General features: G+C 42.4%; 1 protein-coding gene across 12 annotated transcripts in view; it reads left to right on the top strand.

Annotated features, from left to right (window-relative positions):
- Nucleotides 1-22,848, top strand: part of TNS3 (tensin 3) — a 282,694-nt gene that overhangs the window by 212,225 nt on the left and 47,621 nt on the right. For all 12 annotated transcript variants that reach the window (XM_080382108.1, XM_080382101.1, XM_080382105.1 and 9 more), the window contains 4 exons: nucleotides 2,170-3,429; nucleotides 18,952-19,130; nucleotides 19,476-19,593; nucleotides 19,684-19,767. In XM_080382108.1, coding sequence (XP_080238234.1) covers nucleotides 2,170-3,429; nucleotides 18,952-19,130; nucleotides 19,476-19,593; nucleotides 19,684-19,767 — 1,641 coding nt within the window. The remainder of the gene's footprint in view (nucleotides 1-2,169; nucleotides 3,430-18,951; nucleotides 19,131-19,475; nucleotides 19,594-19,683; nucleotides 19,768-22,848) is intronic.

Genomic DNA, 22,848 nt, shown 5'->3' with positions numbered 1-22,848 from the left:
AATGTGTGGTAGAGTTGACGTCGAAATGTGTTGGGCTCTCCATGGTTCTTTCGGCTCTGGAACTGCCACAGGTGTAGGCTAAGCTGTTGGTTACCTTTGACAAAAATCTGCGTGTTCCTAAATTGTTGTGGTCTACTTTTCTTATTATCAAACAATTCTCAAACTATGGGTAGGGAAAGTTGTTCAGAAACTTCTGCTTAATATAAATGTTTTGGTAAATGAGCATTGCATCTTGTGAAAGTAGAACCACTCACCTTACTGTCTTGGCTTGGCAAGCTTTACTCCTAAAGCTTTTCATAAGAAACAAATAATTATTTTCATCTTCAGCACTGGGTATGAGCCCAGCAGCCACGCTCTGCCTCAGGCTGGTGTAAACTGTGTGGTGTGGGGTGTAGTTGGATGAACAAGTCTAATAAAGAGTAAGAATGTGCCTCTCTCAGCTTCGTTTTTTTCTCCTTGGTCTGTAGTGTCAAGGAGAGCTTTAGAAAGCCCTGACATGCAGAGGGAGGAAAAAGTGGTTTGGGTAAAACAAGCTGGATTTGAATAAACTCTTGAGCTTTTAAAATGTTCCAGGGAGATATCAGCGTATACAGTGTTTTGTGATTTTATCCATTGCTAGTGTTGGTAGTATGAAATAACAGGAAAGAGATTATTCTCGCTGTAGAACTTTTAACTGAAATGGATTTTTTACTTCCTGATCATATGTTAAAAAAACAAAATCTGCTCAAGTTGTGGTTTTTTTTCTGGTCAGCAAAAAAGAGATTTTTTTTTTTTTTCAACAGTTATCCTTTATATATGTATTTTGTATGTGTAACTGTTCAGTATATATTTTATGTGTTCCTGTTAGCAGTAAAGCATAATGTCTAAAATATTACATATGTGATAAAACAGGTAGAGGTATGTACGGAGGAGACAGTTCCAAGGCAGAGATTTTAGTCTCTAGCTATGATCTCTTCTCTCTGCTGCATGCTTCACATTCACTTTTGTTGGTTATTGAAAAGAAGTAACTAAGATGAGCTGGTGGCTGCAGCATGAAAGAAAATCAGTGTATCAGGTTAAAAAATACAGGATGCTTGCCTCAAGATGGCGAGAAGGTTCATGGATGCCAGTAACAGTTCTGTGATCAAAAGCGATACATTCATCTCAGTGAAGCCCCCCACGGGAGTTCACGGGGCTGTGGGAAGGTAAAGCTGGGCTCACCCAGCTCCTCCGCGCGTAGCTGGTGTCAGTGATGCGTGGCAAGCTGTGCTCGTGCGGCTGGCAGCAGGAGCGTGTATGTTCTCAACACCCAGCCTTAGTAAACTTAGAAGTTGCGTTTTCCTGCGGAAGTGTGGTATTTTCCAAAGATGTTCCAAACAGAAAGTTCTAGCCCATATTTATTATGAATGGTTATTCATAAACTTTAGTTGAGTCAGTACCTCAGGGATCAGAAATAGTTAGGATCTTCCCATCACTGCTGGGGAAGGAGTTACATTCTGATTCTTGAAGGAGTTACATTCTGATTTGTAAGGGATTATGACCTTGCTTATTAAAACTGAAAAGCAAAGCGCATACCAGATCCTCCACACAGATGCAGAAATTTCATAGTCTTAACATTTCCTCATGCGTGTCTTTTGTGAGGAGGCCTTACTTATGTTCCAAGGACTGCAGCTCTGATTGAAAGTCTGTTTTGTATCTTGTACCACCAAAAAAAGGAGTAAATGATTCTTTGCAGTGTAGTTAGAGCCCATCAAGTAGAAATGGATGAACTGATTGCGCAATAGGTGTTCAAGGCGAGTATTGCTGGTAGGTTCCTACTGTTCTTGCTCGGGATGAAATGCGTGGTGGCAGCCTCTCAAATGTCTAGCATTGTAATAGTGTAAGTGTTCGAATTAGTATGAAGAGTTCATGGAGTCATAAACATGCATTTGAAACAGCATAAAAAGAGAGGAAGGGTATTTGGTCTTGAGCTATGAATGGCGTGTGATATTTCCATCAAGAAAATTATAAATTGAAATGCAGAACGGAAGAAGGTAATGCCATTGGTTGGTGCTGTGTTTGTAGAGCCAATTTAGTTTTGCTGAGATAATACCATTACTGATAGCAGTATTTCTGTCGTGTGGGACAACGCCACCTTATATAATGCCTTGCCCTTTTCTCTCCCTTTCCTTGTTACTTATCTCTTCACAGTGCTGCACACCCAAGGTCCCATTGATGGCAGTCTGTATGCGAAAGTGAGGAAGAAGAGCTATTCAGACAGCAGTATCCCTGGTGTTGCTCAGGGTGTTCCCATGACCGGCAGTCCTGATCACAGTGATCACACTCTGTCTGTCAGCAGTGATTCAGGCCACTCGACAGCTTCCATCAGGACAGACAAGACTGAGGAGCGCCTTGTGCCAGGAGTCAAACGGGCTCTGAGCCCCCAGGAGAAGGCAGAACTGGACCAGCTACTTAGTGGCTTCGGTCTGGAGGATTCTGTCAACACCACCAAGGATATGACTGATGCTCGAACCAAGTACAGTGGGACTCACCACATCGTGCCAGCTCAAGTTCATGTGAATGGAGACACCAAACTGAAAGACAGGGAGACTGATATTTTGGATGACGAAATGCCTAATCATGACCTTCACAGCGTGGACAGCATTGGGACTTTGTCTTCCTCAGAAGGGCAGCATTCCACCCACCTGGGGAACTTCAGCTGCCACAAGAGCAGTCAGAACTCGCTTCTTTCAGACGGCTTTGGAAGTAATGCTGGGGAAGAGCATCACAACACTTTTGCCCCAGACCTGGGCATTGGTGTGGATCCCCTCTACGAGAGATCGTTTGGAAGCACTGAGGCAAAGTCAGCTCGGCAATTGCAGCGGAATCCTTCTGTCTCATCCCAGCCTCAAGCCTACGGCCCAAGTAACTACTCTACTCAGACCTGGGTACGCCAGCAGCAGATGGTCACTGCTCACCAGTATGGTTTTACCCCAGAGAATGAAATGAGGGTTGGCATTCATAACACTGTGGAGAATTCAGGCAGTGTCCAGAGCCAGTCCCGAGTCCCGGACACACCAACACGTGGCTCCAGCAGCAGAGATGCTGTGCAGAGAGGTCTAGGAAGCGTGTCAGGTGCTGCAGAAGCAGCAGAACTTACCAGTGCGGAGGGTTTTCAGTCAAGGCCAGTGCCTCAGAGGGACACAAACAGTCTGGATCAAGGACAGAATGTGGGAGACTTGGCAGCTTCTCCAACGTTGGATATAGATCAGTCCATTGAACAACTGAACAGGCTGATCTTGGAGTTAGACCCTACATTTGAACCTATCCCGACCCGCATTAACGCTGTCACCAGGGACAGAAATCAAGTAAATGGCTTCACCAGCCTTGATGTAGAAGTGGAAGGGCATGGCAGGAGTCCTGGCTTCCATGACAAATTGGAGGTCACAAAGAGGAATCCTGCCTGGCATGGTAAGCTGCTGTAATGCTTTCTGAAATAATGCTTTTCCTAGCACTTGTGTATTCTGCGTATGGTACAGCAGGACCTCAGGCCATGACTTACCACTTCCAGGATGATCATCAAGGGATTAGTTTGTGATACCCTCATTACATAACCGTCCAAGAAATTATGGAATCCAACTAATGTAAAATAAGTAAATTTTGCAGGCACTTGTTTTTTTGCTTGAAAAATGTACTGTTCAGCAAATTCTTACCTGTTACAGATCATCAGTTGGGATTTTTGGCTGTTGTAAGTTCGCATGTTAAGGGAACAAAATTCCTACATTGAGACATTTTTAGAAGGCATCTGTAGTGAAATGACTTGCGATTTATGATTATATGCTTTTTATTGTTACAATTTAATTTTCATGGTTACCACTTAAAAGTAGGAGAAAAAGCTCTGCAATTTTATCTTCAAACTTAGTGTAATGCTACCAGCATTACGTTTCTGTGCAGCATGCTCATAAATAATGTGAGCTTTGCCGGCAAAGTATTTTCAAACATACTCTTTCTGAAACTATTTTTCTGGTTAAAAATTCAGAACTCACAGTGCTTGCCTCTTATCTCTGGCTTTGATGTGATTGCAGAAATCAATTAAATAAGCAGCAAACACTTGCTGACTGTATTGCCTGAGTAATGCTACTAGAACTAGCAGCTTTGCAAAAGGGTTAGTAGTCTGTCTTTTCCCAAGTCCACTGAAACCTTTCATTAATGCTGTAGCTAAAATTTGTGGAAAACAAGCTCTTGCTATTCTGTCATGTTTGAAAATTCTGTGTGGTCTAATTCCTCTGGCAGAATGTATCCCTTTCCCTTCCTTCCCTCCCTTCCCTCTTCCTCTCTTTCTTTTCCCTGCCTCCAGTCTTGGTCCGGTGAAAGACTTGCTCGCGTCTCCAGGATTTGAGCCTGTGTCGGCCAGCATGCCAGCACGCGTGTCTGTTGCCTCAGGGGACACAAAAGAGCTGCTTCAGCTCCAGCCCAGTTGGGTGTGCCAAGCCCTTTGATGACGACTGTGCCTAACTAGTGTGTGGTTTCCATTAATGTGCTGGCTTAACGTGACTGAGGATGGTGATTCTTACAGAGAAGGTGAAATCACCATTATGTGTTGAGGAGGGTAACTGAGGACTAAAGAAATCCAGAAATCCATGATGAATATATGTGAGCTGCCTCACTGTCTGTTTTTAATACATGGTTTCATGTTTCATGGCTCTTACAGGATTAAATGCATTAGTTTGTAATTCTCTCAATTCTTTCCAAATGATTAGTTGATGAACAAATTGAAAATGAGATTTTTCCAGCAGGAGAGAACTCTTCTCTTTGGTATACAGTAAAGCTAGTGAAAGTGATAAAATTGTTGTTTAGAATAAGGCATGTTTTACAATTCTGTATTTAAACGTGTGAATGTGAAAAGAGATGTTTGAATTTTTCTCACAAATTCTGGTCATCTCCCAAAGGAAGTAGGAGTCGCTGTCAGTTCCCTTCCATTTGTAACGTCTGGTAACGCAGGTAAGCTTCCTGCCCTGATGACAGCTGGTGGGAATATCAGTCCTTGGGGCGTGTTCTGGAAGAGGATTTGTTTTGAAGAAAGTGATTAATTTGGAATTAAATATGAATATACAATCAGCATTTAGAATCCTGGGTAATTCTAGGGAGGCGACAGGGCACAGTATGAAAGAGGGAAGAGTTTAAAAGTCAGGAAGCTCCTTCACTTGTTGTGATGCCCTTGCCTGTGGCAAGGCAGTGCTTCATCAGCCTGCGCAAGGGAAAAGTAGGGTTGATATTTTTTCCATTTATTTTCTAAACCTCTCTCTCAGAAATACTGAACATCCTTACAGGATGTTTATATCATACTGAACTTCAAACACAACTTTGTGTACTGATTCTGAATTCACTTCCAATTCAAGTCTGTAAAAGACCTCTTCAATGGATGTGTTTAGACATAAAGGTCTATGTCTCTGAAAGGGAGGTGGTGAGCACAATTTTTATGCTGAAAGTGCTAATTGGGATCAACAGCATCTCTGTTTCTGACGTTTGATTTTTTTCCGCATATCCTCTCCCTCTGCTCCAAAGCAACACTCACATTTCTACTGAAATCACAGAGTGGTTGAGGTTGGAAAGGATCTCTGAGGGTTATCTGATCCAGCGCCCCTGCTCAGGCAGGGCCACCTGCAGCCAGTTGCCCAGATCCATGTCCAGATGGCTTTTGACTATCTCCTATCTACAGCCACCAGTCTGGGCAACCTGTGCCAGTGCTCAGTCACCCTCGCAGCAACAAAGTTGTTTGCTGATGTTCGGAAGGAACCTCCTGTGTTTCAGTTTGTGCCCACTGCCTGTGGTCCTGGCACTGGGCACCACTGAAGAGAGCCTGGCTCTGTCCTCTTCGCCCTCCCTTCAGCTGTTTACGGATATTGGTGAGATCCCCAACACGCTTTTCATTTTAATCAGGAGCTTGCAGCAGGAGTGCCATCTGATACTTTGTAAACATTTTATTTCGGCATACTGGGCATACCTTGTCTGGCAAGAAAGCTGATTATTTAAGGGAGAGTCAGGGAATGAATCAACTGGTGTTTGGGTCTTTTAAGTCTTTTCTTAATTTTTTTCTTGGAGGAAGTACTTACTCCATTCACACTTTTACTGTCCTGAAGCCAGATTCTTTTGAAGTTCTCCCAGAGCCTTTCATTGGCATGAGACTTGAGGAGGAAGGTGGCGAGTAAAGAGTTACCCTTGCTTTTTTAAGGCCCAAAATGAATGAACTGTGTCTAGAATTTAAGCACTGTAGAGACCCTAAAACATGTGGAATCCAGAATATAGGATGCATGACTGGAGGCTTATGTTGGCCTCTAGTCTTGGCTTATGCCATTGAGATTTATGGGCCTCATTCTAATAATATTTCTAGTGACTTAGGATATTTATGTTTAGGAAAATATCCTTTAAAAGTCTAGCCCTTAAAGTGCTTTCTCTTCATATTACCATCCATTTTTCAGGGCCTTGTGCTGCCAGTGTTGTTTAGCTTGTTAGCATCTTCTAGCCTTAGTAGTCTCTTTGAAACAGGGTGCTAGTATAAAACTGTGTTGGACATTCCCAGCTGGAATCTGTTTGTGGTGGTTCTTGTTGAGAAGTTACAGTCCATTGCATCAAAGGCAGCAAAACTGAATGGGTCATTTGGTGGGGTGTGGGGAGGCATTATTAGTTTACACTTCTGGGGGTGTAAGCTAAAGCACCATCATTTTCAGCAACTACTACTTCAGAGGATGGCACCTTCTGGTAGAAGATGCAGAGAGCTGGAATAGTAAGGATTTAGGTATTTTAATTTAGTCAGGACCTTTAGGCATCTGAGTACATTTGAGTGCCCTAAAGGTCTTTAGAGAAAACACTACTTGTGGTTAATGTAGATAGTGTCTTGAGAAGTTTCCTTTGTGTGAAGGTCATGTGCCTTGCTCTTGAGTGATAAGCAGCAAGTTTAGATGTGTTGAGCTCCTTGCCTGCCCTTTGAACCCTTTGGGTATGTTAATTGTGATTAACAGTGCAATTTTATGTTGAGTCTAATGCAATTCAAATGCAGCAGACTGGTCCCAGAGAACTAGTAAGAGCTTGATTTTAAAACTGTGGTTTTAAACCCGTGGTTCCAAAGGTAAAACAATACGTATATGTGGCGTGCTGCCACCCCTGCTTGAGATTAGGAGGTCACCAGCACATACTGATGTTCCAAATGCTGCAGGGTTTATTTATTTACATATCTAGACTTGCGCTGCTACAGTATACAGAATCATTTACGCGTGGTGTGCACAGAGAACAAGGGGAAAAAGCAGTTTGACTGAATGAATGTTAAGAATGAGGAAGACCTGGAATGTTTTCCCCTCTACATCATCTGTTGGAAAGGGAGCATTCTAGCTGCGAGGAAAGATTGGGAATTGGGATGGTCAGATGGAAGCAACAGGAGTAGGAGTATCGTTTCATGTCTCATCTGAATCCAGATGATGGTCATAGTTCTGAGCATAAAACGCAGATGTTCTGATACAGGTTCTTTCAAACTCTGCCTGGCACTTCAAAGGAGTAAATCCAGAAGCGTAGTCCAAACATTATGATACTCTGCTAGGGCAGGTAACAGAACACTGGCAAAGTAACCTGCTGTTTGCAAAGCCCCTACCATTTCCCAGGCCTCAGCTGTATGAGAACATATGTAGATAAATTGAAACAGCAGAATTAGTCTATGTTGACTGTGGTTGGGAAAAGAAGCAGCAAGCCTAAAGTTCAAGAAATAAGGAAATACTCTTTGTTAGTTCCCTTCTTTTTTCAAACATTGTTGACGGTTTGCTTGCCTTTGGGGACCATAGGTGTGCGGTGTCTGTGTGGGGAGAGGTGGAGAAAGCGGCCCTAGGGGTATGCAGGTCTGTCAGATGCTCAGAGTGTCAGTGAACAGACCCAAGCGCTTAAAAAGTCTGTTGTCTTCATACTCCTATTGCGAATTAGTGAGTCAGTACTGGGATTAATAACTAGCAACAAATACCCTCTGTACTCACTGGGGTTAAGCGTTAAACAGTAAATTGGATAAAAACATAACTCATTGTGGTTTGTTAAAGTCAAAAGCCTATTCCCTACAGGTGTGGGAACGAATTATGTGTAATGTCATGGAAAGTTCCTCTTCAGACGTTAATGTTGCTTTCTCTCCACAGTGCACAGCTGAAGCATCAGTTCAGTTTGTCTCCATTCCCCTGCACAAGCGTGTACATGTGTAGTAAAGCTGAAGTACTCAGCATACTTGCAGTGAAAGGCTAAAATACATGCTGTATTAGAAAGAAAAGAAAACCTTATAATATAAGCTAAATAATCCCTTAAAAGAACAACAGTGTGTCATCGTTCATTGTCAGTTTGTGGTAACAGAGCACCGGCCTGCTGGTGCGGTTTACCCTGGAGTAGGCTCGTAGAATGAGGATAAGCAGGAGATTCTCCAAGGCAGTTAATGAGCTGTTGGAACTATGCAGCGTGAGAGGTGGAACCTATAGGCAGACCAGTGCCGGTTGTTGTGGGGCTGAGGAGGTGGCCATGGGTAAGGGATAACCAAAGCAGGGGTCCTTCACTGGTGAGCAATGGTTGGTCTCACACAGGCAGGTTTTAGGGGGAGCTCTGCACCCGGTGACTTCAACACTCCATGAGGCAACACGTATGTCAGGAGGGTGACCTGGCTGGCGATGGAGGGGCTGGCAGAGCAGGGCTGAGGGGCTCGGGGCTGGAGGGACGGCAGGGGTACTCAGGGCGAGCGTGCACACGGTGCTGGGGATGAGTGGGATTGCCGTGGTGCACTTGTGCCTGTGCCTGGCTGCGAGGTGAGGGGCGGGTGGTGGGCTTACCTGGTAACCTGCCTGCGTGGGCGGAAGGCCTTGCCTTAAGAAGGCAGGCACGTGTTCCCAGTGCCCTGCAAAGCTGAAAGAACGAGTGTAAGAACGAAAGCTGTGTGTCCTGGCTGGGATGTACGCTGTGGTGGTTCTTACCTCTCTTTGCTTGTGTTTCTGCACCAATGGACGGGTAGGCACCTACCTCTCCTGTCACACTTCTTCCTAGGGGATTTCACACACGTGTACACTCGACGTAGGCTAACATGGCACAAAGCACTGACTGCCCATGCAATAGAGTTCTAGGTTCTGTCCAAAATTATGCCTTGGGTTAAGTGCTCAGTGTTTTGGAGAACAGGAAGAAGCAGACAGTGAGCCTTGAATTCCTTTTTGCTCTAGGTTGTGTTATATGGACCATGTAGCACAGTGGCTGACAATGTCTTTTCTCCTTCAGCACTATGTGTGTTGCCTGTCGGAGGTGAATCGGTGCACAGTATATTAAGATTTCCCATTCTTTTGCTGGTAGCAGATGAAGCTGCCATTTACTGATAACACAGTGCTGCAGTAGCGCTTGATTTTAAATACAGGAAAGTTTGTAGCTTGAGATTTTCATGTGTATGCAGGCTTTTCTCTGCAGCTTTATGTTCCCCCTTTACTTCCCTCTACGTCTGTTCTTTCAGGCTTAATAACACATAACCTGGGTTTACTAGCAAAGATCATTTGTAAGACGTATTTCCTCAAACCAGCCATCTTTTATCACAAAGCCTATGCTTATTGGGTAGAGAAGGAAAGCTAAAACCATGTTTTGCTTTTACTTGGAAAACAGTAAAAGCGAGAATCTGTTAATAAACATAGAGGATAGAAAGACTTCTACCCACTTTGAGTAAGACCTACTATTACTGTCTTACTGTCAGCCATGTCTCATCCCCGCTCCTCACCTTTTCACTCTTAAAGTGTTGAAGTTTACATTTTCAGAAAAATGTTAGAAGCAGTTGAAGAATGAAGCAGTCAAACTAAGGCAAAGCACATGCACACGTGTATTCGACATTTGGTGCAGCCTGTTCCCATCGCTGTGACCAAGAGGTGTGTGTCTGTCCGAACAGGCCAGCATTTACAGAGGTTCTGTATTTTCCATAAGGTTAAAATTATATTGTTGCTTTCAGCTAATTATAATTCTTCTTCATGCATGAGTTACTGTATTTGAAAATATTGTCTTAAAACATCCTTAGGCCACCTGATGTGGTGGAGAGAACACAGACACATGACTCCCACAGCCTTATGTTTTGTGTGGAGTTCATACAGTTTTATCAGTGCAGTGAAGAATTAAGCATTAAACAAAGCCATCTTCCCTCCCTCAAAAAAATCCCAACCTGTAAAATGAATAAAAATGAGGTGGCTAAACATCTGATTACAAGTGTCTGGAACATCTTCAGAGATCTATCCTCTATCGAAAATAAATCTTTGAAGATGATCCAAATTACAGTATCATAAATCATGCTACAGTGTATCCGCAGACAAGGGAGAAGAGGAAGAAATCCTTTTTGCATACCTTTATTAAATAGTAATTTTTAAAAGCATTGAACTGTTCCAGATGTTCCCATTCACTCTGTGGTGTTCTGTGGGACAGCAAACCCAGTCTGTCTGAAATAAGTTGTAAAGTGACGGGAGGGAGAGCAAAGCTTGCCCAAGTCCTCATGTGCCTTACTTGCACGTAGTAACAGTACACTACAAAACCTGTCGTTGTTTCCGTCACACAGGAAGATTTCAGTACCTGACTTGGAGTTAATTTTACAGTGGTTAACAGTAAATTTAAATGGAGTTTTCAGCTAAACTAAAGTTAAAAACTGAGCTTTTGATGTTAGGAGAGTTTTAATTAGAGTCTGTCTTTTAAACAAAGCTAAATGTAGTTACATTAGTTTTTAAGGTAAAGTTAAAAATGGAATTTTAGTTAACATTTAGCAGTGCAATAACTTTTAATCAATTTGTCATGTACAGATTTTTTTCAGTCCTGTGACTGCCAGGATGGGGGCGTGAGTGTAGCATCCTTAGGACACCTCGGTACATGTTTGGAGATACCCCTCTGTGTTTTGCCACGGGCTTGCTGCCCAGGGCTGGCACGGTGTGAAAAGCCTAAGCAGCCAACGCGGCCAGGCCTGCAGAGCTGCCGTGTCCTATGTGGACGAGTTTAATGGCCTGCTTGGGTTTGGGGGTAGAGTTTAGACCTTTTCGTTTGCTTGTTAGGCTTATGGGTTATAAGGAGTTTGGACTGCTCGTCTGCTGGCCATTCTAGATGGGGGAAAAAAGAATAGTTTGCAGGTGAACCACTGCTAAACGTGGGGCATTTTTTTTCAAGAACAAATTGATTTTTCAGGCTGCAATTGCACTACTACCTTTCAGAAAGACTGAGGCACTGAAGGTATTGCAGACACAGCTCAGTTGGCTTCTGTTCTGATTAATCCCTTTGGGCCAGTGTTCCTGTAGCGCTGTGAATCTCAACATTTGAGCCTAACAAGATACTCTGTTAGCACTTGCATCAGAAACACATAATTTTGTTTTGTCCGGGTATACGTTTGTTTGTCCTTTTCCCACCACAACTATGTTTAGCTCAAGTTTTGTCTTGCTATCTTGGAAGATGTTATTTTTCCTTTAAATTTGTGATTGTAACACTGATTCTAAATTCTTAAAACAGATTTGCTTTTGTTTAAGCATAAAGCTGTCTTGCAAGCTTGATGGTTAAATGCCTTCTGCAAAAATCTTGAACTTTCTAGAAGATAAATGGTGCCAGAGGAGAGAGTCACTTTTGATTTGGATAGTGTTGTGGTAACATTTTAGTACGTGGGGCAGTCCGTGAAGGCTTTTCTTTTAGAAGTTAGCTTACGGATATTTTTTTTCTTGACGAATTGTTAAGGTTCCTGTCAGATTGAATCCCCGTTTTTCACAGAAACGGGTACTCAGGGTTACGCAGGTCTTTGTCAACAGCTGTGTAGGCAGCGGCACTGGGAGCTTCTGCAATGTTGACCCGATTCTCCCCAGAGCCTTGTTTGAGCCTTCATGGCTGTGCTGGGTGCTGTGAAAGGGGCACTGGAAAAACAGCCCCGGGGAGCTCTCGCTGCACCCTTCTCAAGGGAACCCGGAGTTGTGTCGCTCGGTGGGTTGAATTGGTAGAGCCTCTTGCATTGTGCTGGCTTTTTCCCAAGGTGGAAGCTACGGCGAGAAGCTCGCTTGCAGTACATATGCTCTGTTCCCCTCTGCACTCCACTGTGTAACGTGCTTGTACACAGCGATGAGTTCCCAATTGTCTGTCTGCAGAGTCTGTTACTTGTTGTAGGTATTATCTTCTTAATTACAGTGTCTGTTAAGTTCTGTTGGTCGGTCGATTGATTAAACATACATCCTAGTAAGTTTTCCTTGCAAACCACAGGTGGTTTGAAGAAACCATATACATGTGGCTTGCGTAGATACTTGTCAGATTTTCTTGAATATATAAATGCTACGTTTTGTCTCTTGTGAAGGGGATAGTGTTGAAATGAATTCAGCGTGCCAAAAATCCTGCTGGGGAATAAATGAAGATAACTAAATGAGAAGCTATTTGTGAAATAATAGCTAATGTTGCTTAAGCTTTATCCGGAGAAGATGATCTTAACTGTAACTGTTGATGATTGAAGTGGTTAAAATTAGTTTTACAGTTTCTGACAACCGTATTGCCATGCCATAACAATTCCCTCTGTTTGCAACCTGTCAGAAAATTTCAGCACAGGACTTTTTAAGATTAGTATCTTTCAAAATCTGAATAATTGATTTCTTCCCTTTTGATGGCAGCAGTTCTTGCTTTCCAGAGTTTCAATGTGGTAGTATTTTTCAAACTTGTTATGCCCAATGTGATGTTAATAGTATTAGATTCAAAGCTTGATAACACCTTTTGATTAGAAAAGCAAAATGTCATATATGCACAAGCTTTTATTACCCATTTAGTTACAAAATTACAAATAAAATCTGACAGTCTAACACATTTTCATTAAGCATTGAAACTGATGTAGATCTGTGCTCATTTCCAAAACATACTCTAAATGAAAATGTGTTTGATCTTACATTCAAATGTGAAAAAATTACAATTAATGGCTCTAGTTTGTTAAGTCTTGGTGATTTGTTATCATCTGGCATTGTCTAAACTGCTCTGCAGTTGACTGAAGGCACTGTTGTCAAATAACACTGCTTTATGAGGTTGTTATCCTGCTGTGTTTAGCACTGGTGCAGCCTCGCCTTGAGTATCAAGTGCAGTTCTGGGTCCCACCAGTGAAGAAGGATGTGAAGGTCCTTGCGTGTAGCTTTGGTGGAGCTCACGCTTCAAAACAGTAAGGCATTTCGATTCAGGATTGCTGGCAATACTGGGCATTCCAATGACCTTTCAGACTAGCTGAGAAGTCATGTATAGATTTTTGTTGAAAGGCAAACTGGACCATTATCTTTCAGTAACCAAATCTAAGATGACCACTTGAAAACAAAGGAGGTGGTGGAGCTTCTGAAATGCGTGGCTCAGGCTGTGTTTTTTCACATCAGTCTTCTTCCATGTTGTGAAGCTCAGTGTCTTCGATCCTGTTAGGAGATTCACTTTCTGAAATGACAACTACCTTTTAGCCCTCTGAAGGTGGGATGACCTGAAATTATGAACCAGTGAGCTTAATGTAGTGGTGAACTGTGTATAGATGGATTAGATGAAACATAAAATCAGGTACTGCTTGAACAATTCATTTCTAAAAAATATTTTTTACAGAGATGATCTTTTGGGTATTATCATTTTGGCTATATTATCAATGGTATCACTGTTGTGAAGAGTGGCTTCTAGTTGTGCAATGTATAGGGTAAGTGCTGTTAAAGAAGAAGTTAAAAAAGATAGAAATTTGGGAAAATTAGGGACCCAACATGCCTTTGTTTTCTTGAGACTGAATTTAAAGGCATTTGACTAGTGAGTGGCCACTGCAAATCAAGGAGAGTTACCTAAACTGTAAAACCTTGGCTTATGATGGCTTTGTTTCTGATGGAATAGGAATACAAGGGAGTTTCTTACCTTCCCCCCCCCCCCCTTAATGTGAACTGTTTGTTCATTCCACAGAGACAACCATAAAAAAGATTTTTATCACTTACTGTAAGGTTCCTGCATTTTTCCTGTTCATGCCCTCCTTAGCTGCCATGCCTTTTGGGTTGTAAGGATAAATGCAAAGTTAATTTTACTTTTTAGAGTTTCAAACTAGTCTAATGATATCGGTATTCTGAAATGTATAGATTATTTTGAAATACCATTTAGATGCATTTCGAAGCAGAAAACCATGCAGTTTTGTAAAGGTAAACCAAGTCCTTGTAAATTAAGTCCTTAAGCTCATTTATAGAAATGGGTATAATAGGCCTAGTCTCTCATTGCACCGATATTTAAAGATGGTCACCTGACTAATAGGGATGAAGAAAAAGCAGGATTCATCCCAGAGCACTGAGGAGCTGGCAGATGTTATGACAGGACCCCAGCCAGTCACTGTCATTCCAGTCTACAAGACTATGAGGAAGACCCAGGGAACTACAGCCCTGCGAGTCTAACCTCAGTTCCTGGAAATATTAGGGAGAAGGTTATACTGGGTCCTACTGAAAGGCATTTAAAGAAGTGGTCAGGCATTTGGACTAGATGATTGCTGTCGGTCTCTTCCAACTGAAATAGTCTATTCCGTTCTATTCTATTCAGCTTTGGTAATTTGAAGTACATTATGGAGCCTGCAGGTTATTCAAGGGATAAATAACTTATGGTTTTTACTCTTGTTGGTAGTGATAAGGATAACCTGTGAGTCTAGAGACTCTGAAGCATTTTTTTACTGTTGTGATTTAATGCATTATAATCCCCCCCCCCCCCCCCCCAAACTAGTGTGAATAAGTTTATTTAGAGGGTTTCTGTAAGTCTTTTCTATAATACATTGCATTTGTTTAAAAAGAAAAAAAACCCTCTAGCATGAAAAACAATGCGGAGGAGTAGAAGGGCAGTTAAGTGGCCTGAAGGAATATTGAAACCTTCAAAGGTGACTGCACCTCTTCAAGCATAAAGTTATAATGGGATATAGAACCTCTTACAGAGGAGTAAACAACAAGATGGTGAAACTTTCTTAAAAACTTGGTTTTATAAATACCTGTTGTAAGGGTTTTCTAGTTTGACTGTAATTTGTGCGGTTGGCTGTGATACAAACTAGGTAGAAGTTAAGGGAAAGTCTTCAATGGACTGTGCTGCGTTTTGGAAAAGACCAGTTATTCTAATTTCCAAGTGATAAGGACTTCCATAATGGGCAGAATGGCTGTCGGTCCAGCTTTTCACCAGAAAAGTTCTTCCCAGAGAGTCCAGCCACGTACTCTGTGCTTGCCCCGCTCTCATGTAAAGCTGGTTTTGAGGCTAGCCCACAAGCTGTGAGTCCAGTGGAAACACATAAGCATCATCACACTACTTGTTGTGGTAACTGAAAGTAACCGTGGACCTTTCTAGTAGTGTGCCTGATGCACTTGGTAAATACAAACATGTGTAACATGTGAGGAGTTAACGTAATAGTGTTTGAAGTTGAGCCGGGACCACTAAGGTACAAGATGGAGCACTGCTGTTGACATGCCACTGCAGACAGGATTTTTAGCTTAGTGTTGTTTTCTTTCTAATAGTTACAAATACCTCTCAGTAGTACTCCAGGAAAGCTAAGCAGCTAAAGAAACCAGAGATTAACCTTTAGCTGCTGGTCGTGCTTCTGTTAGCTGTAGCATTGGCATGGTGATAACCATCTGACGAGATGAATGCCTGATGCTCTTCTGATGCCAATCTGCTGAAACGTTGCTATTTCTTCTTCAGGGGAAAAAAAAAATAATGTGATTCACAAGGGAAAAGAGAGAAATAAGAGCATGCAAAAAATGCTTTGGAAGAAATAAATGTGCGAGATGTTTATAAAGCTCTGCCAAAACTTTAAGTTACACTACAAGAACAAAATAAATGATGTGACATCTAAGAAGTCTTGGCTCCTAACTGTAAAAGGCACCTTTTAAATCAGGGGTCCTCAAACTACGGCCCGCGGGCCAGATACGGCCCCCCAGGGTCCTCAATCTGGCCCCTGGTGTTTACAGACACCCCTGCCAGGGGTTGGGGGGGGGGGGGAGGCCAAGCAGCCGCAGGTGACTGCCTGACACTTCATCCGCGCGCCGGCCCCCGGGTTAAAAAGTTTGAGGACCCCTGTTTTAAATTAATAACTATAAACATCTGTTACATTGTGAGGCACCTCTGAAGTACATTCGCAAAACTAATAAACTAAGTAAAAGTTGTCTGTTGCTGACTTCTTCACTTAGTTTTAATCTCTGAGATTCAAGTGATTTGCTTTAAGCTTTACTGCAGTATATCAGCTCAACTTCTCCCCACTGCCATCCAGCATCTGCTGGGAATCTGGTAGGTAAAGCACTTCCAGTCTGAGGAAGGTGTCCAGTTGCCCGGAGGTACCTGCTTGCAGCTTTCTGAGGACTATATTAACTCTGTGGAAGTTACAAGCTTCACGAGTGTATGAACGCTAATGACATGGAGTGTATCAATGTCATAGAATAGTTTGTGTGGAAGGGACCTTAAAGATAGCCTAGTTCCTGCCCCCCCTGCCCCGGGCAGGGACACCTCCCACCAGCCCAGGCTGCTCCCAGCCCCGTCCAGCCTGGCCTTGGGCACTGCCAGGGATGGGGCACCCACAGCTGCTCTGGGCAGCCTGTGCCAGCGCCTCACCGCCCTCACAGGGAAGTAAATTCTTCCTAATACCTGATCTAAATCTGCCCTCTTTCACTGTAAAGCCATTCCCCCTCATCCTATCGCTACGTGCCCTACCAAAAAGGACTTCACTGATGACAAGGCCCTCTCATTAGCGTGATGAGTAAAAACTGTGCTAAATTTTCAGGCCTGTTTTGACTCATCTGAAGGGTGGGCATCTCTCTCATGCAGTGGTCTGTGTGGCTGTGTTAGGAGAGGCGTGTTCCGAAGGGAACTGCCCGTGCCTTAATGACCTGGCTGGAAATGGAGTGAAATTCTCCCGTGGTGCCCTGGCTCCTGCTGCCAGGAGCGGTGGGACCACCAGTGCCCGAACTCACACGGTCTTTTCGAAGGCTGGGGCTCTGCGTGGTGATTCCCACTCATTTTTCTTTACAGAAATGAGAAATAAAAAAGAATTCCAATGCAAAAAATCGGTAAATTCTGGACTAGTGTGAACTCTTGCCTGCCTTCCTAAGTGTCTTTCCATTTCAGTAGAAATCTTCATGACTTTTTAGCATCACTTCAGAGTTTTCGAAGATGTTTGTGATTTCATGGCCTTTTCTGGATTCGAAGATCTTGTTTGATGCATATAGTTTGCTTGTGGTAATGTCAGAAGATACTCTTTCCACCTGAAATACCACACATAAAGTTTCTAGTCAGGAGAAAGAAGGTTAAGTAAGTGTTTAAAATATGGGTGCTTCAAAAGTATTTTAGTTTTCAAAGTTGTACCATAAACCCAGAATCTCAGCTGTGTCTTTTTGAAGATATGCTAGGTATATTTATATTGACTTGAAAATAAATAACTAGCTAAATTTGGACCCTGAAGTTTTACCCTGATGATGGAATTTTCAAAATTTCAAAATTAAAAAACTAGCAGGGTTTTATTTACTTACTGGCTTTAGTAGTAGTTACTGTCACACTGGCTTTGATAGTAGCAGAGCTGGATTTTTTAAAGTGTCTAATTCTGTAGTTTGGTTAAGAGGCTTATTAATATTTTTAGAATCAGCCACTACCTCCTGGCAAGTTGTTCAGGTTGCTGCATATGTATGTCAATGTAAAATCGCCATGGATTTTAGTCTGAAATCCCTGTCTGTTTTAATCCTGGGAAAAAAACCTGTTCTGCTATACAGAAACCTGTTTATGCATTGACGCTTGGTAATTCAGCTACATAACCAAGGTGCCATGTCTGTTTTACATGTAATACAGACGTGTGGGCTGCAGGCCAGATGGTACAGCTGGGGTCCTGCCAGCAACCTGGGCTGGGCAGGGGACGTGTGCGGGAGGCGCACACCGTTGCCTTCAGCATCCAGGGGATCTGGGTCAGCTCACCTGCTGGTTTAGATGAAGGGCACGGATTGGACTCCTGCTGTTACGGCTCTGGCATTAGGGTGTGTAGAAAACACGTGCTTAACAGTTCGAAATGATTAGTAAGTGTTTAAATGACACCAAGCCAGAAAAATAAGTGCTTTTAGAAATCCTCAGGTCTTTTAAGAGAAATAGCTAATTCTCAAAGATCTTTTTGCATGTATAGACAGTAAAAACTCTCAGAGGAGTATCTGAAAAGTTGCTACATGTGTACGGCTGTTCTTGTAGTGTCCTGTGGCTGCACAGTAAGGACTACTCAGGGATCCTGGTTGTTGACATATGAAGAAGGGTGGAAAAAGCAATTGCTCAGGAATGTTTTGCAAGTGCCTGCTGGTGGGAGTGGATGGCAAAAAGTGTAAAGTCTTGCTAATTCTAAAGCTGTATTAATGATACTGTCTTAAGAGTGACTTTGGAAAGAAATAGTACTTTATGCCCTTGAATATCCCGTTTTTTTCTGCTAGCTCAGCTTACTCTTGTGCTCTGTTCCTCCAAAAGATTACAGTTCCTGTGTGTATCTAATAACCCGATTTTTGTGATTAAGTGTGATTGCCATGTGTGTCACAGGAGGTGTACAGTATTCAGCTGGGTTTATAAGGGCCGGGGTCAGTGTTAGCTCTAAAGAAGCTGGCTTTGGGGGGGAAATGCAGCCCTGGAGAGCAGCAGTGGGTTTGGAGCCGAGCTGCTGTGCGATGGGGATGGGGATGAGTTCCATCTGGCTGCCCGCAGCGCCCCCTGCCGACAGGCTGCGCCGCTGGCACGGGGCGAGCTCAGCCAAACCCAGCATCAGCAGGCTGGCACCTGGTGTCCCGCGGGTCCGGTCCAGCTTGGGCCAGCGAGACTGACTACATATAACTGGTTCCCCTGCCTGGCTTTGTAAATCGGTTATGAAACCCGTTGTTTCATGAGCATTCTTGAAGGGAATCACTGAAGGCAAAAGAGATAAGCTTGTTTTAACAGCTCTAACTAAAAAAAAATAATAATGTTTATTAATCAGTTTACCTTGTTTGTTTTCAGCAACAGGTACGCAAGGTGAGGATGCAGCGGGGGGAAGGATCAGAAAGTTAAGTGTCGGGCAGTACGACAACGATGTCCCTGGGCAGGCGTCGTACGGCAGGTGTGGATGGATGAAGTCCCCTGCTGCTGACCAAGCTGTAAATCCAGCATCACCCATTCCTGCGGGAGAGATGAAGGAGGTAAACAATGAAGATTTTTTTCAGGAACTATTTATTGAAGTGAATGGCCAGCAAGGAGCCCATGTTAAGTGTCCAAGATCAATGTGAAGCCACTGAACAGTTGCATCGTGGCAATAAGAACAAATGACTGTAGTCACCTCAGAAACGCAGCTCCATGTTTAAGGTTGTCCTGCTCTTGTCCTCTCTTGCATGTTTGCATGTTTTCAGTGTTCCAAGATCTTTCTGCTGGAACAGTGGATCAGATTATATGAAACCTTCTGTAGTCTGATGAAAAATATCCCACCGTGTTGTAGGGTGAAGTGGGAATTATCTCACTGTAATTTTGCTTTTTTGTGCCCTTTCTAGATGACTGTTGCACGTTACCAAGATGAAATAGATGGAGGAATCTTCTCCCCCACAAAAAATGGAAATGAAGCTGTTCCGTCTACACCAGCTTTTCCCCTGTCACCAGAGACATCATATGGTAAGGCCTGTCTCTATTTATTTATTTTAATAGCACTATTAACATCTTAGCTGTTACTGAAGAGGAATTGTGCTTTTCCTTCTCTCTTAGTAAAAACACCTCCACTATACCATCAGCGGATTCCTTCCAGCCAAAAGGTCAGCAGCCCACCTGAGCTATACAGAACCAGTCCTGGTAAGATAACTCTGCTTCTTAAATAATTTGAAACTGATCTGTGTACGAAGGCAGCTAACACCAACATGGTTATTCGTTTATAAACAGGACATATACCTGATGAATTTAGACTTGTGCAAGTTGGAGAAATAGAGTTTAGCAGTACTGCTTTAGTTGTATCAAAAAGTAGTAAACAATGAAGAATTATCCAAGAAAGATCTAATGCCATTAGTTGCCAACAGGGCACCTCGTGTTCATGTTCAGTGTCCAGAACTGGTGCGGAGCAATGAGGCAGTTGCGTCACTGCAGTAAGAGGAAATGCAATTCGGTGTTTGAGGCTATCCTGGTCACGCTGTCTGCATGTGTGTGTGCATGGTTTCAGTGTTCCATGATCTTGCTGCTGGTATTTGATAATATCAAAATAGTACTGTCAGGAGAATTGAGTTCCTTATTATTTTTAGTAGGTTTTACCTTCATCAGAGGGAAGAAAGGTGATGTGCATGTTGCCGTTCTTTCCAGGCAAGTGAAGCTGACAGTAGAGCTGGGCAGTAGCTATGCTCAAGTCAAGGAGATTCTTAATCAAAGGAGTGAAATGTTCTGGAAGGGTTTTTTGCCACAATACAGTATGTAAATGCAGAACTGTGGAAGAGTAGTTGGTAATAGATGATTACATGGTTAAAGATTTAAAGTGATCTAGCTATAAATTTTATTAATAAAGGATTCTTCTTTGAGGCCGTAACTCTTTGCTGCTAAAAATAGCAGTGAAGTATTGTTAGATGTCACTTTTTCTGTGCAAAATTATTTTAAAACATTAAATTAAAAAAAAAAAAAAGGTGTTTTGCTTGACTGCCTCAGAAAATGCTGGACATAAAAGGAAGCCAACATAGTTTATTTACAACCCAAATAAAAATCACAGACTTTCATTTAAATTGTACACATTAGAGGATATTCAGGCATTAATTTATGTGCATATATATAGTTTTATTGCTTAGGCTATCATTGTCTTAGGCAGGATCTTGATAGTAGTTTCCAATAAATTTGACGGTGGATTTTGATGCAATAGCTAGTGTGCTGTATTTTTAACTTGGAAAAACACTCTTCCCATTTAATTTACCTCATTTAGCAGTTACCAAAAGCAATCAACACAGAATAAAATTATCTTTAGTAATAAAGCAATCTTCTACCCAGGTCAAGACATCTCTTTATGGTTCAGTTGCTGTGGCTTTGCCCTTTACTCTCTCAACTCTTAAACAATTAGCGGTAGATATCCTCCTGAGGGCAGCCTCAGCAAATCAATTACGAGTTGCTTACATTGAGTTAATCTACTGAATGCTTTGTTGTTAAATGGCTTCTATACCTGTTGCTAAGAGTTAGGACTTGCCCTGGAAAGTTTTTTGGCTTTTGGTGTATTTCTCTCTGTTTTGTCGGTGATTCTCCTGCTTAATTCCAAATGCTGTCATCTCTCAAATAATGGGTTTAGATACTCAGTTAATGAGACACTGAAAATAATACTCTAGCTTAGACCAAACCAGGTGATTTGCCCTTTGAATGCCCCTTTAAAAATGATGCTCAGGGTCTACTGAAGGCTACAGGTTGAGTGCTCAGCTCCCCATGGATTTGTTTTTAGCTGCAAACATAATGTGCTTTGACATGAAGGTTAAAGGTGTATGAGGTGGGTCAGCTAGAGAACATGCAATGCCCCATTAGTGAGCATCTCTAAGAAATGTTAGCTGGGTCACTTTCTCACCAGAGCACAGAAACTTCTATTGCCAGAGACAGTATTAGAATCCTACTTGGTATGTGCGTTTTTTTTTATTTTCTCTTTTTTCCCCTTCACTATTCTACTTTATTTATTGCCTGCATCTACAATAAGTATCTGTCTGCCGTATTTACTTGCTTCTGTGTCTTCTGACTTTGGCAAGAAGTCTTCTCATTACTTTTGCTGCCAATCCCTAACTCACGGCCAGAGCAAGAGCATGGTGTTTTCTGTGTTGAATGAGGCCAAGAATCCGAAGCGAGCAGAAGTAGCTGTCCCCGTGGCTGAGGCTGCTCTAATGCACGTGCGACAAAGGCGAGTCTTATTTGCAAAAAAATACTACATCCCCAATTTTTAGTAGTTTTCTTTGCAGCTTTGCTCTTCCTTTAAGTGCTTTCATGGGTTTTATTTTCATAAAAGTACGGAAACGTACTGACTGAGCCAGAGATTCTCAACAAATTGAGGCCTTTGGAGTCATGGACTCTGGAGTCTTAATTTCTGCCATTAAGATATTGTGCCTTTTGTCTCAGTTCAGATCACCCATGAATTCAAAATTGGTTTGTTCTGCATCTCAGCTTTGCTGCTTTTCGGCATTCCAGGTTAGCAGTTAGGATGCTGTAACACAGAGCTACCAGTTACCACGATAATTACTGCCTTATCCTTGCGCCCCCACTCTTCTGTAGGGAATAGCTTTAAGCACAGTTACCCCTTATCATATCAAGGCAGAACTACTGTAATGTTCTATAAAGTATAAATCTTAAAAGAACAATATGGTTTTGTGTATTCTGTGTTCAAGAATTACAATGTCATCCAGTCTTTATGTATGAAATGATAAAATTATCTGTTCTTTTGTAAGTTACTCTTGTTGTAAACTCTGTACCTTGTATCTTGAATGCATCCAATTCTGATTCTTTCTTTATTGATGTGAAAGGCACTATCTTCACTGAAGCCTGACGAAACCCTGTGTAAAATGGTGCTCTTGCTAGCCCTGGAAATCTTAGATTTTCATTCCAGATGAAACCACTTTGTTATGGAAAATAGTCCATGTATCTGTCTGCATTAGCTATGCCATGCCTCTTCTTTCTCCCCATATGTTTCTTTTAAGACGTCCTGTCTATGCCAACTAGGAAAAGCAGGATTCCCTTCCAGAACCTTGTTCTTTCTCAGGTGGGAGCAAGTTTCCTGAGCCTGTGTTCAGGCATCCAGCACTGCTGCATCAGCACTGCTGCTCCAGTGACTGCTGGCTGCTGTGGTTTCATTGCCCTTCTTGCGTTAACATCGCTTTCAAGTAACACATCACCCACAGAGTTCATTCTGAATTATCTTTTGAAAGACACCTTGTTTCT

Source organism: Falco punctatus, assembly GCF_963210335.1.
Source record: "Falco punctatus genome assembly, chromosome: 4".
Lineage (NCBI taxonomy): Eukaryota > Metazoa > Chordata > Aves > Falconiformes > Falconidae > Falco > Falco punctatus.
Note: the sequence above shows the minus strand (reverse complement) of the source record. Positions and strands in the feature narration are given on the sequence as shown.